The following is a 12,962-nucleotide window of genomic DNA, read 5'->3' on the forward strand; positions in this document are numbered from 1 at the left end:
ATTGCCACATAGTTGGAAGTAAAGCACTCCTCAGCAAATATAAAAGACCAGAAATTATAACAAACTGTCTCTCAGACCACAGTGCAATCAAACTAGAACTCAGGATTAAGAAACTGACTGAAAACCACTCAACCACATGGAAACTGAACAACCTGCTCCTGAATGACTACTGGGTACATAACGAAATGAAGGCAGAAATAAAGATGTTCTTTGAAACCAAAGAGAACAAAGAAACAACATACCAGAATCTCTGGGACACATTCAAAGCAGTGTGCAGAGGGAAATTTATAGCACTAAATGCCAACAAGAGAAAGCAGGAAAGATCTAAAATTGACACCCTAACATCACAATTAAAAGAACTAGAGAAGCAAGAGCAAGCACATTCAAAAGCTAGCATCAGACACAATGAAGGAAAAGACACACAAAAACCTTCAAAAACAAGAACTGGACTATATTGTGTAGACCACTAGCAAGACTAATAAAGAAGAAAAGAGAGAAGAATCAAATAGATACAATAAAAAATGATAAAGGGGATATCACCATCGATCCCACAGAAATACAAACTACCATCAGAGAATACTATAAACACCTCTACGCAAATAAACTAGAAAATCTAGAAGAAGTAGATAAATTCCTCGACACATACACCCTCCCAAGACTAAACCAGGAAGAAGTTAAATCTCTGAATAGACCAATAACAGGCTCTGAAATTGAGGCAATCATTAATAGCTTACCAACCAAAAAACGTCCAGGACCAAATGGATTCACAGCCGAATTCTACCAGAGGTACAAGGAGGGGCTGGTACCATTCCTTCTGAAACTATTCCAATCAATAGAAAAAGAGGGAATCCTCCCTAACTCATTTTATGAGGCCAGCATCATCCTGATACCAAAGCCTACCAGAGACACAACAAAAAAAGAGAATTTTAGACCAATATTCCTGATGAACATCGATGCAAAAATCCTCAATAAAATACTGACAAACCGAATCCAGCAGCACATCAAAAAACTTATCCACCATGATCAAGTGGGCTTCATCCCTGGGATGCAAGGCTGGTTCAACATACGCAAATCAATAAACGTAATCCAGCATATAAACAGAACCAATGACAAAAACCATATGATTATCTCAATAGATGCAGAAAAGGCCTTTGACAAAATTCAACAACCCTTCATGCTAAAAACTCTCAATAAATTAGGTATTGATGAGACGTATCTCAAAATAATAAGAGGTATCAATGACAGACCCACAGCCAATATTGTACTGAATAGGCAAAAACTGGAAGCATTCCCTCTGAAAACTGGCACAAGACAGGGATGCCCTCTCTCACCACTCCTATTCAACATAGTGTTGGAAGTTCTGGCCAGGGCAATCAGGCAGGAGAAGGAAATAAAGGGTATTCAATTAGGAAAAGAGGAAGTCAAATTGTCCCTATTTGCAGATGACATGATTGTATATCTAGAAAACCCCATCGTCTCAGCCCGAAATCTCCTTAAGCTGATAGGCAACTTCAGCAAAGTCTCAGGATACAAAATCAATGTGCAAAAATCACAAGCATTCTTATATACCAATGACAGACAAACAGAGAGCCAAATCATGAGTGAACTCCCATTCACAATTGCTTCAAAGAGAATAAAATACCTAGGAACCCAACTTACAAGGGATGTGAAGGACCTCTTCAAGGAGAACTACAAACCACTGCTCAGTGAAAGAGGATACAAACAAATGGAAGAACATTCCATGCTCATGGATAGGAAGAGCCAATATCGTGAAAATGGCCATACTGCCCAAGGTAATTTATAGATTCAATGCCATCCCCATCAAGCTACCAATGACTTTCTTCACAGAATTGGAAAAAAACTACTTTAAAGTTCATATGGAACCAAAAAAGAGCCCACATTGCCAAGTCAATCCTAAGCCAAAAGAACAAAGGTGGAGGCATCACACTGCCTGATTTCAAACTATACTACAAGGCTACAGTAACTAAAACAGCATGGTACTGGTACCAAAACAGACATATAGACCAATGGAACAGAACAGAGCCCTCAGAAATAATACCGCATATCTACAACCATCTGATTTTTTGACAAACCTAACAAAAACAAGAAATGGGGAAACGATTCCCTATTTAATAAATGGTGCCGGGAAAACTGGCTAGCCATATGTAGAAAGCTGCAACTGGATCCCTTCCTTACACCTTATACAAAAATTAATTCAAAGTGGATTAAAGACTTACATGTTAGACCTAAAACCATAAAAACCCTAGAAGAAAACACAGGAAATACCATTCAGGACATAGGCATGGGCAAGGACTTCATGTCTAAAACACCAAAAGCAATGGCAACAAAAGCCAAAATTGACAAATGGGATCTAATTAAACTAAAGAGCTTCTGCACAGCAAAAGAAACTACCATCAGAGTGAACAGGCAACCTACAGAATGGGAGAAAATTTTTGCAGGCTACTCATCTGACAAAGTGCTAATATCCAGAATCTACAATGAACTCAAACAAATTTACAAGGAAAAAAAACAAACAATCCCATCAAAAAGTGGGCAAAGGATATGAACAGACACTTCTCAAAAGAAGACATTTATGCAGCCAAAAGACAGATGAAAAAACGCTCATCATCACTGGCCATCAGAGAAGTGCAAATCAAAACCACAATGAGATACCATCTCACACCAGTTAGAATGACCATCATTAAAAAGTCAGGAAACAACAGGTGCTGGAGAGGATGTGGAGAAATAGGAACACTTTTACACTGTTGGTGGGACTGTAAACTAGTTCAGCCATTGTGGAAGTCAGTGTGGCGATTCCTCAGGGGTCTAGAACTAGAAGTACCATTTGACCCAGCAATCCCATTACTGGATATTTACCCAAAGGATTATAAATCATGCTGCTATAAAGACACATGCACATGTATGTTTATTGCGGCAATATTCACAATAGCAAAGACTTGGAACCAAGCCAAATGTCCAACAATGATAGACTGGATTAAGAAAATGTGGCACATATCCACCATGGAATACTATGCAGCCATAAAAAATGATGAGTTCATGTCCTTTGCAGGGACATGGACGAAGTTGGAAACCATCATCCTCAGCAAACTATCGCAAGGACAAAAAACCAAACACCGCATGTCCTCACTCATAGGTGGGAATTGAACAATGAGAACACATGGACACAGGAAGGGGAACATCACACACTGGGGCCTGTTGTGGGGTGGGGGGAGGGGGGAGGGATAGCATTAGGACATATACCTAATGTTAAATGATGAGTTAATGGGTGCAGCACACCAACATGGCACATGTATACATATATAACAAACCTGCACGTTGTGTACATGTACCCTAAAACTTAAAGTATAATAAAAAAAAAAGTGGACCACTGGGCAATCACTGGGCAGTTATAAAGATAAAATAACATATATACATGAAAGTGTTATGCATAATGTAAAAAGCTTATAGAAAAAATAATCATTTCTCAGGTATGAAGCTACATTTTAATAACCTGAAAATATTTTAAGTAATACATTCATTATCCATATATTTTCAAAGACAAGAATGATGTTATTGATTATGGTAATATGAAGGTTACCTCAGATTGTTACCACTTGCAACCTGCTCACAATGTAAATTCTGTTATCAATAACTAATAATAGAAAATAACATATTATTATATATTCCTGTTAAACTTTTCAAATATAGTACACGTAACTCTGTGAACAAATCTTCCCTCTAGGGCATTCCCTAGACAGTCCTCAATTTAGCTAGCAGTGTTTGCAAGTTTGCATTTTCTCTAACAATTCTTAATCAATCACTGTCATCATCATGGTCGTATCAATTGCTAAACATGTCCTGTGACTATGTGATAGTCCAGGCATCAATCTAAAATCTAAAAAGATTTTTGCTTTACAATCCACAGTGAAAGAATAAACAAGGCAACGCTTTAAATAGAGTTTTTTTTTAAATTAAGCTTTTCTTTATATCAACTTGGATATAATTAGGCAAAAATTGGGAAAATACGTGTCATATCTAATATCAGTTTCTCACAGTGCCAAATTAATTAACTAGAATAATGGTGATTAAACTCTATAGACTACTTGATTATTGCAGAGGAACATAATTTTTAATTTAAGCTTTCAAGAATAAATCTTAGACTGCAAAGTCAGGGAATTTTCTGGACTTGGGTCTACTTCTCCTCTCTCATTGTTTTTTCAACCAGAGATGTTTGGGATTTCAATCACAAGCCTGAGGATGTTGGACATTACTGCCTAGTGGGTATGGTGAGTACTTCCTTATGTTCACCACAGTCTAGTTTGCTACTAACAGCTTAGGAGACAGTGAAAGCCAATGAGGGTGGGAGAAGATAAACTGTTAGCTAATGCATGCAGGTTCAGTTTTCTTCATCCCCATGTCTAGTCAATGCCTTTCAACTAATACTTGTTACTCTTTCATCAAACTTTCTGCCTGCCTTTCTTAGAGCAGTGCACATTACATTTTACTTAACCAGTGTTCTCAAAAGGGAAGTTACTAACTTTCTGTAAAAGAAAGACTTTACTCTTCATTGCAACTGATCTCTCTCCCACTGTAAAACTGATTGAGATGCTTAAGGTTCTCAAGAAATTGCTACTCATAGCCCTGTGATTACTTTTATAAGGGGGTGGGGGGAGTCAGTAGAATGGAATGGTTGATTACTCAGGGAAAAGATTCTTTCTTTTTTGAATTTTCTTCTCAAATTGTGGAGGGAAGGAAAGGGAGTGGGAAAATGTTCAAGAAATAAGTTTATGTGAAACTGGGAATGTTATTTCCTGGTATATGCAGATTCATGATCCCTTTGTCATTGCCTCCCCAGCAGAGCACAGGCTTCAGGAGGCAGGTGGAAAAGTATGAGAAAGGCTTGAAAATTTAAGTGGGATAAAGGAAGATAATCCAATAGGCACAGAAAGAGAATAGTGGGGATAAGTACAGAGGAAAAGACTGATGAGTTTCAAGAGCTTATGGCGAAGCAGTCATCTTTGTAGAGGAGTTTGAGAGTGGCAGAGATGAGGAGAGAAAGTGGATTTTTAAACATGTTTTATTTTTCTTTGGGTGTAAAGGCCTCACTTCTTTGATTACATGAAAAAAATAAGTAAAGATACGAGTAACTTTTTTGTTTCAGTCAAAAAACAGAAACCACTGTATTTCAACAGGGGGAATTTCATACCAGGAAATGTGTTACATGGATTATGGAAAAGTAGAGAATCCCAACAAGGGGTGCAGAGGCAACATAACATAAAGATGAACAACTGCAGGAAGTGGTTACCACCCTAGGGGTTAGAGGGAAACTAGGAGGTGGCGGTGTAACTTGAGTTCAGAAGCCAGGGCCACCTGGCAGAATCTTGAGCTACAGTGGTGATGGCCAGGAGGAGCTCATGCCACAGGGGAGAGGCTGACTGGTGAAAGTTGGAGCCTCAGTGCAGATGCAGCCCCTTCATGGATGCCACTTAAAACAGAAAGCTCAGGGAAGAAACACTATGGCTTATCTCCTGCTGTCCATTCTCCAATTCAGCTAAACATACTATAAGCCAGAGGGCCAAGGAGACTGGCAATACAATTTTCTCTGAAACACAGTAGAGCAAGGAAAGTGGGGAATACACCTGAGAGCAAGAGGCAAATAATTGGCACATGTTTTGATTGTCTAAGTGTGTTTCTTTGAATTCATCTCTGTGTGGAACAGAACCACGAGACTAACTTCTCTTTATGTGGGTTACACATGCTCTAAGAGCCATAGCATTCTAAAAAGTACCTTTCCTTGAATATTAAGAAGTGAAAAACACTACTACTTTGCTAATTATCATAATTACAGAAGCTTCCCAAGTAGTTCATAGATAGCAATCAAAAGAGTACATATGTCTTTTTTTTCCTTCTTTTGTTCCCTTTCACTCCTCCCATTTCTTTTTTTTTTTTACCTCCATATTAGCTATAACTGCTGTACAACCACCGTTGTGCAATTAGTCAATATTGATCTCATAATGGGGTTACTATCCTACCCTCCTGTCTCTTTCATGTCTTGAAGAGTGGGTAGCAACAAGGAAAATGATGCTACATTTAGCTTTTGGCATCTACCATATCTGACATATCTTTGTGCTGACCCTGTTTACTCACTTAGCATATAGGATGTCATGTTTGCCTGGAAACATTATTGCCATCTAAACATTTTGGTATATTTCTTGTATTTTGTTATGTTTTCATTTCCTGTAGTTGTATGTGGAGTGACTTAATGTAGGGTTTTTAGTGTAGGCATAGTAAGGCTTTTTTCTAGTATCTTGGTCAAAATTATAACCAAATTTCTTGGGTTTCAAATCCCAACTCTACTATTTTCTAGTCATGTGAACTTGGCCAAGTAACTGAACTGCTCTGGAACTCAATTTCCTTATCTGTAATATAATCATAATAATAGAACCTGCTTTACAGTGGTTGAGTTGTGAGGACCAAATGAATTGATGTCTGTGTGTTTGCATGTGTGTCTGTATGTGTAATACACACCTATATGCAGTCATATCACTTAACAATGGGGGATTTGTTCTGAGAAATGTATCCTTAGGTGATTTTGTTGTTGTATGAAAATCATAGAGTGTACTTACACAAACCTAGATGGTATAGTCTACTACACGCCTAGGCTACATGGTATAGCCTATGGCTGTTAGGCTACAAACTTTATAGTTTTTTATTGTACTGAATACTGTAGGCAATTCTAACACAATGGTATCTAACCATAGTTAACCATAGAAAATAGACAATAAAAATAAAGTGTAAAAGATTAAAAATGGTACACCTGTATAAGGCACTTACCATGAGTAGAGCTTGGAGAACTAGAAGTTACTCTAGGTGAGTCAGTGAGTGAGTGGTGAAAGAATGGGAAGGCCTAGAACATTTTTGTACACTCCTATAGATTTTATGAACACTGTACACTTAGGCTACACTAAGTATACAAAACATTTTGTTTTTTCAATAATGAAATAAATTTAGCTTACTGTAACTTTTTATTTATAAACTTTTGCTTTTTTAATTTCTTGACTCTTTTGTAATAACCCTAAGCTTAAAACAAAAAAAAGTTTACAGCTGTACAAAAATGTTTTAATATCCATATTCTAGAAGCTTTATTCTGTTTTTAAAATTTTTATTTTTATTTTTTACCTTTAAAACATTTCTGTTAAAAGCTAAGACACAAACATACACATTAGTCTAGGCCCACACAAAGTCAGGATCATTAGTATCACTGTCTTCCACCTCCATATTTTGTCCCACTGGACAGTCTTCAAGGGCACTAACATGCATGGAGCTGTCATCTATGACAGCAATGCATTCTTCTGGAATACCTTCTGAAGAACCTGCCTGAGATTCTTTTACAGTTAACTTTTTTATAAGTAGGAGTATACTCTAAAATAATGATTAAAAGTATAGTCTAGTAAATAAATGAACCAGTAACATAGTCATCTATTTTTACTGTCAAGTACTATGTAATGTACATAATTGTATGTGCTATACTTTTTACAACTGGCAGCTCAGTAGGTTTGTTTACACCAGCATTGCCACAAACACATGAGTAATGTGTTATGCTACAATGTCACTAGACAGTAGGAATTTTTCAGCATGCACACAGAAGTATTTATATTATATTATATTATATTATATTATATATATATATATAGAGAGAGAGAGAGAGAGAGAGACGGAGTCTCGCTCTGTCGCCCAGGCTGGAGTGCAATGACACAATCTCGGCTCACTGCAACCTGACTCCCAGGTTCAAGTGATTCTCCTGCCTCAGCCTCCTGAGTAGCTGGGACTACAGGTGCCCGCCACCATGCCCAGCTAATTTTTGTATTTTTAGTAGAGACGGGGTTTCACCATGTTGTCCAGATTGGTCCCAAACTCCTCACCTCAAGTGATCCACCCCCCTCAGTCTCTCAAGGTGCTGGGATTACAGGCGTGAGCCACCGTGCCTGGCCAACACCATTATAATCTTATGGGACCACTGTCATACATGTGGTTCGTCATTGACCAAAGCATCTGTATTTATATATATATGTTTCAAATTATATATATATATGATATCTATACATGAACATACACACACACATATATAGACATATATAGCACATAAAATTGGCACATAGTAAGTATCTTGTAAATATCAACCATTACAATTGTTACTACTTTTCTCAGCAAGGCTATAAATGCTGTCGGCCTGTCAAAATCACACCTGTTTAATGTGTTTTACCCAGCACCAAGTCATGTCTAGTTGAGTGGCTTAAAAATTGCGAGCAAATAGCTGGTTAGTTAAAAAGTTATTTCACTGTGTAAAATACATCCCTTAAAATGCACTGTTATTTATCTCTTAGTTGTAGAAATTGGTTTCATTTTCCACTATGTTTAATTGTGACTGGATCATTATAGACCCTTTTTTTGTAGTTGTTGAGGTTTAAAGATTTAAGTTTGTTATGGATGCAAGCTTTTCAGTTGACCAATGATTATTAGCCAATTTCTGATAAAAGAAAAGGAAACCGATTGCCCCAGGGCTGCTGTTTTCATTTCCTCATTGGAAGAAGAAGCATAGTATAGAAGAAAGGCAAACACAACACATTCAACCTCTGCCACCATGGGGAACTGGGCTGTGAATGAGGGGCTCTCCATTTTTGTCATTGTAAGTACCAACAAGAGATAAGTTATAAATTCTCTGACTTCTTGGGGTTATCTTGGAACTAAAATAGACCAAAGCTTTTTTGTTCATTTGAGGAATTGTGTTGAAACTGATTTACCATGTGAACATATATCTATCTGTAAACAGACTGAGTCCATTCTTCCAAATTCCTTAATGGAAAGAACATATCTGGGGGCTCACTTCTAGCTTACTTCTGAATTCCTAGGAGGACTAAATTAGCCAGCATTTCGCAGAAGGAGTAGAAAATATTTCATGCTAATGATCTCTGATTCTGAGTTGTTTAGTAATGTTTACTCAGACGCACATGTCTATGTGTTTATACTACTTTAAAAATGACAAATTGAAATTTTTTACCATTTTCTAACTAAAAAAATGTAAGATTGACTCATGTATGGGAAGTAGGCCTTTATTTCAGTAATTACACTAAATGTAATAAAATTTCTCAAATTTATTTTCAAAAAACAAGTACCTTCTTTTTTTCAAAGATCTAAACTTGAGTTATTTACAAGATTTATAAAAATTCGAAAGAACAGAATTGAAATAAGTCATCTAGATTCATAAATATGTAGTATGTATATTTATATATAATTGTACATATATATAAATCAATATACTCTATCCGGAGAAACTATGTAAGTAAAGATATAGCTAATTTACAAATGGACACAATGATTTCTGTACCTTTTAAAATAAAGAAAATCAACTATTCTCTTAAAATGGTGTTATCAGCAAAGCAATAATGGACAAATTGGGTAGATAGAAATATAATTTTTAAATAGCCTTTCTAAATAACCAATAGAAGCATTACACAGATGTTAAAAAGAACAATTATGAATGGAATATGAATGGAACTTTTATAAAAATTTATCATGAAAAATAATGAGTCTTTGAGTTTTAAATATAGAAAGAAATTAGCGGCACAAATAAAAACAACAAATATTTTGTTATAAAAAATGTTTATGCCAAATCAACATTCTACTGCAATAGAGAATTCTTCCAAGTATTCGAAGCTGTAAACTTAACTTCTTATCACCATTTTTAAGAGCAAATAATTTCTATAGAAAGTAAGTTCAAATTAAACTTTTAGCTCTGGCCACAATTTTTCCCAGGAAGTGACCTCCTTCTAAATTATATACTCATGCACTTGAAAGTGAAAACACAGCTTGGAAAGTCAGAGTAAAGAAAGAACGGCAAGATCAGGAAATTGGGAAGTTGCTTTAGCACCTTTTTCTTTGTAAAGAGAGAATATTATCAAGTGTCTAGGGCATATAATAGCTTCAAAGCATAGTTGAGAAAAGATCACTATGGAGCTGAAGGTAGAGACCTGGGTAGTGTCACCACTTGATCCAGTCAGTGCTTAGGATAAAATGAACTGTCATGATCTAGAAAGCTGTTTTTGTTGTAAATCCCAAGCCCCTCACTATGCTCAATATTCTCTCCTTGAAGCATTAAGTAAAACTAATGAAGGAAAATGGAAGGCTTGGCATTTTAGCTGATGAGAATTCACTAGCTGGATTACTGTGTCGTAGAGGGAGGTGATTAGCACTTGTGAGAACAGAATGCAGTGTCATACTGGTGGAGGGAAAGCAATAGTAACATGTTCCCTTCCTTTCTCATTTTAAGTAGAGTGGCCTGCTATCAGCTACCTATCCAAGGTTAAGCAAAAGAGAGGAGGAAAAAAAGGGAGTAGGGGAATGTAAGACTGATAATTTGGTATACTGGCCAAATCATAAAACAATCATGGGAAACAACACAGGGTGGAGAAGTTTTAATTATAGACAACTGTAGTGACACTATTGAGGAAACAGCTGGCTGTAAGCTGGTTATATCCAGCTTTGTCACTACCTTTGTCAAAGTTGGACTTGGGGAAGTCCTGACCCTTATCTGACTCCAGTCTTGTGTGGAATCTACTGTTGAAATGTGAAAACTTCATGCAATTATTTCTGTTTGTGCAGCTGGTTTGGCTGGGGTTGAACGTCTTCCTCTTTGTCTGGTATTACCGGGTTTATGATATTCCACCTAAGTTCTTTTACACAAGAAAACTTCTTGGGGTAAGTATAAATTCCATCCCATGCAATATTGGCTGGTTCACATTTCTCATCAGACATTCTTGTTCATCTTCCTGTTAGCATTTTAAATATTCTGACCAACCCAAACAGTACCATCAGCCTCACTCCCTCCATTGCAACTTTCTGGGCAAGAGTCACTTAAAGCCTTCCAGTCTGGGACCAACAAAAGTGGGGCAGAGGGGCCCAGTGGCATCCTTCCCCAACCAAGAACCATGTGCCATTGTTTAGCTTAAAGGAGAAATCTAATACTCACTCTGAAATGGAAGGCCAGGTTGGAGCAATCCATCCAGGAGCGACACATGTGGGACAAGTGGGACTTTCCATATTTTCTAAGTCACCTAATTCTACTACTTTTTTGCATGAAGAGCTCTGCTCCTAATCACATGTTATGAAATGATCTTCAGAAAATAAACCTCTCTCTACATATGGAGACTTGAGGAACTTGCTCAAGGGCCACATCTGTTGACTAGGCCAGTAGAGTGAAGGCCCTTCAGTTTCCTGGGGTCCTTTAGTATTCTGAGTTTGCTTGAACTGTCAGGCCTCTTGCCTCCAGAAAACATCTGTTACATCATGCTGAAACTATGAATTAATTGCTTAATATTAATTATTATATGTATTATAAATCATATATAAATAATTTTAGCATATAATTATGCTAGATTATTATAATTGTTGTTAGTTTATTCACATTGATGCTTTCTCCCTCCAAAATATGCAACTTCTTTAGACATTACAAATACAATAATTATAATGCTAAAGCATTTTACCATACCCATTTAAGATACTGTTAAGATCAATCTAAGTGCTAAGAAAATATTTAAAATCTTTAAAAGTCTTGATACTTAACTCTAGTTAATGATATGCGCCTTAAGTGTTAAAGGGAAAGTGAACTGTTGTCTGTAACTTACTTTGAAATGCATCAAAAATTAGATGAGTTGATGGATGGATACAGGAATGGATAGATAGATATGTGATAAAGCAAGCATAAAAGGTATAATCTGGGAGGTGAATAAACAGGTATTTATTGTAAATTTCCTTCAACTTGTCTTTATGTTTGAACATTTTAATAATAAAACGTTGAATTAGGGCAAAAGGTCAATTTCAGATGAAAACAAAGGGTCCTAGCTAGCCCTAAAGGAAAACCGTTGGCTCTGAAGGACCTTCCTGTACAGATCACTTGGTGTCTCTGGTGTGTGGCCTCATGCTGAGAACCTTGGGGAAGAGGGGACAGGGCACATTCTGTGCTCAAAAAAGTCACTCTGCTCCCTTTCCCGCCTCTTCTAGTCAGCACTGGCACTGGCCAGGGCCCCTGCAGCCTGCCTGAATTTCAACTGCATGCTGATTCTCTTGCCAGTCTGTCGAAATCTGCTGTCCTTCCTCAGGGGTTCCAGTGCGGTAAGAGAAAATGTTTTACTAAGTTCCTCTAATTTTCAAAGGCCATCAAGCAAAATGCCTTTTTTTTAGGTAAAAACAAATGAATGATTTGTGAGGATTCCAGCTTCTGTAGAATATTCATGAGCCAAGCCATTATCTAGTATATTTCTGTACTATTTGTGGTTGGAGCTCCCTAAGACAACTATTTGGAAAACAAATTTTGAAAAAACACACAAAACCACCTATACCTCAACAATAGCAATGAAGTAGCACACACATGTACACGTTTACACACACACATATATATACATGATAGATATGCATATATACAGAGCGTTAGGAAGTTGACATGTGATATTTGGGAGTTAATCTTTCAGTGTCATTCAAAAAAATTTAAGTCAGAGGAAATATCTTCTGTGGATAATATCCCAAGGAGATGGAGTCAATGGACAGAGTCACACTATAATGAATCTAACCAAGAAGTGTTGGCTTCATGGAACTGGGGAGCATAGAGCTTTCTAAATGTCCAGAATTCCTTTGACTCTCACTTCAACAATTTAGTAAGCCACTAAATGTACTGTGCTAGAAGGGGGAAAAAAATAAGTAGGAAGAATCTCTGTAACCCATAAAATGATATACAAATTTCTCACTAGTATTATTGTACAAAGATGACAAACAAGGAACTTAAAATCTACAAGTGTACTCAAATAAATATTATACAAAGCAAAATATGATGGGTCCCACAAAGCTTTACAAATAAAATACTATGGTGAAGCAAGAGAGAAGTTGTGTCAGGTGGGGCAGGGAATGAAGAC

General features: G+C 36.9%; 1 protein-coding gene across 2 annotated transcripts in view; it reads left to right on the top strand.

Moving 5' to 3' along the window:
• The first annotated feature begins 8,582 nt into the window (after positions 1-8,582).
• LOC116811598 (cytochrome b-245 heavy chain) overlaps positions 8,583-12,962 on the top strand; it is a 33,523-nt gene continuing 29,143 nt past the window's right edge. Inside the window, exons 1-3 of one of the 2 annotated variants that reach the window (XM_032756715.2) lie at positions 8,583-8,686; positions 10,660-10,755; positions 12,058-12,168. In XM_032756715.2, coding sequence (XP_032612606.1) covers positions 8,642-8,686; positions 10,660-10,755; positions 12,058-12,168 — 252 coding nt within the window. In that variant the 5' untranslated portion in view covers positions 8,583-8,641. The remainder of the gene's footprint in view (positions 8,687-10,659; positions 10,756-12,057; positions 12,169-12,962) is intronic. The other variant, XM_058441534.1, reaches the window with a different exon arrangement.

Source organism: Hylobates moloch, unplaced genomic scaffold, assembly GCF_009828535.3.
Source record: "Hylobates moloch isolate HMO894 unplaced genomic scaffold, HMol_V3 SCAFFOLD_7, whole genome shotgun sequence".
Classification (NCBI taxonomy): domain Eukaryota; kingdom Metazoa; phylum Chordata; class Mammalia; order Primates; family Hylobatidae; genus Hylobates; species Hylobates moloch.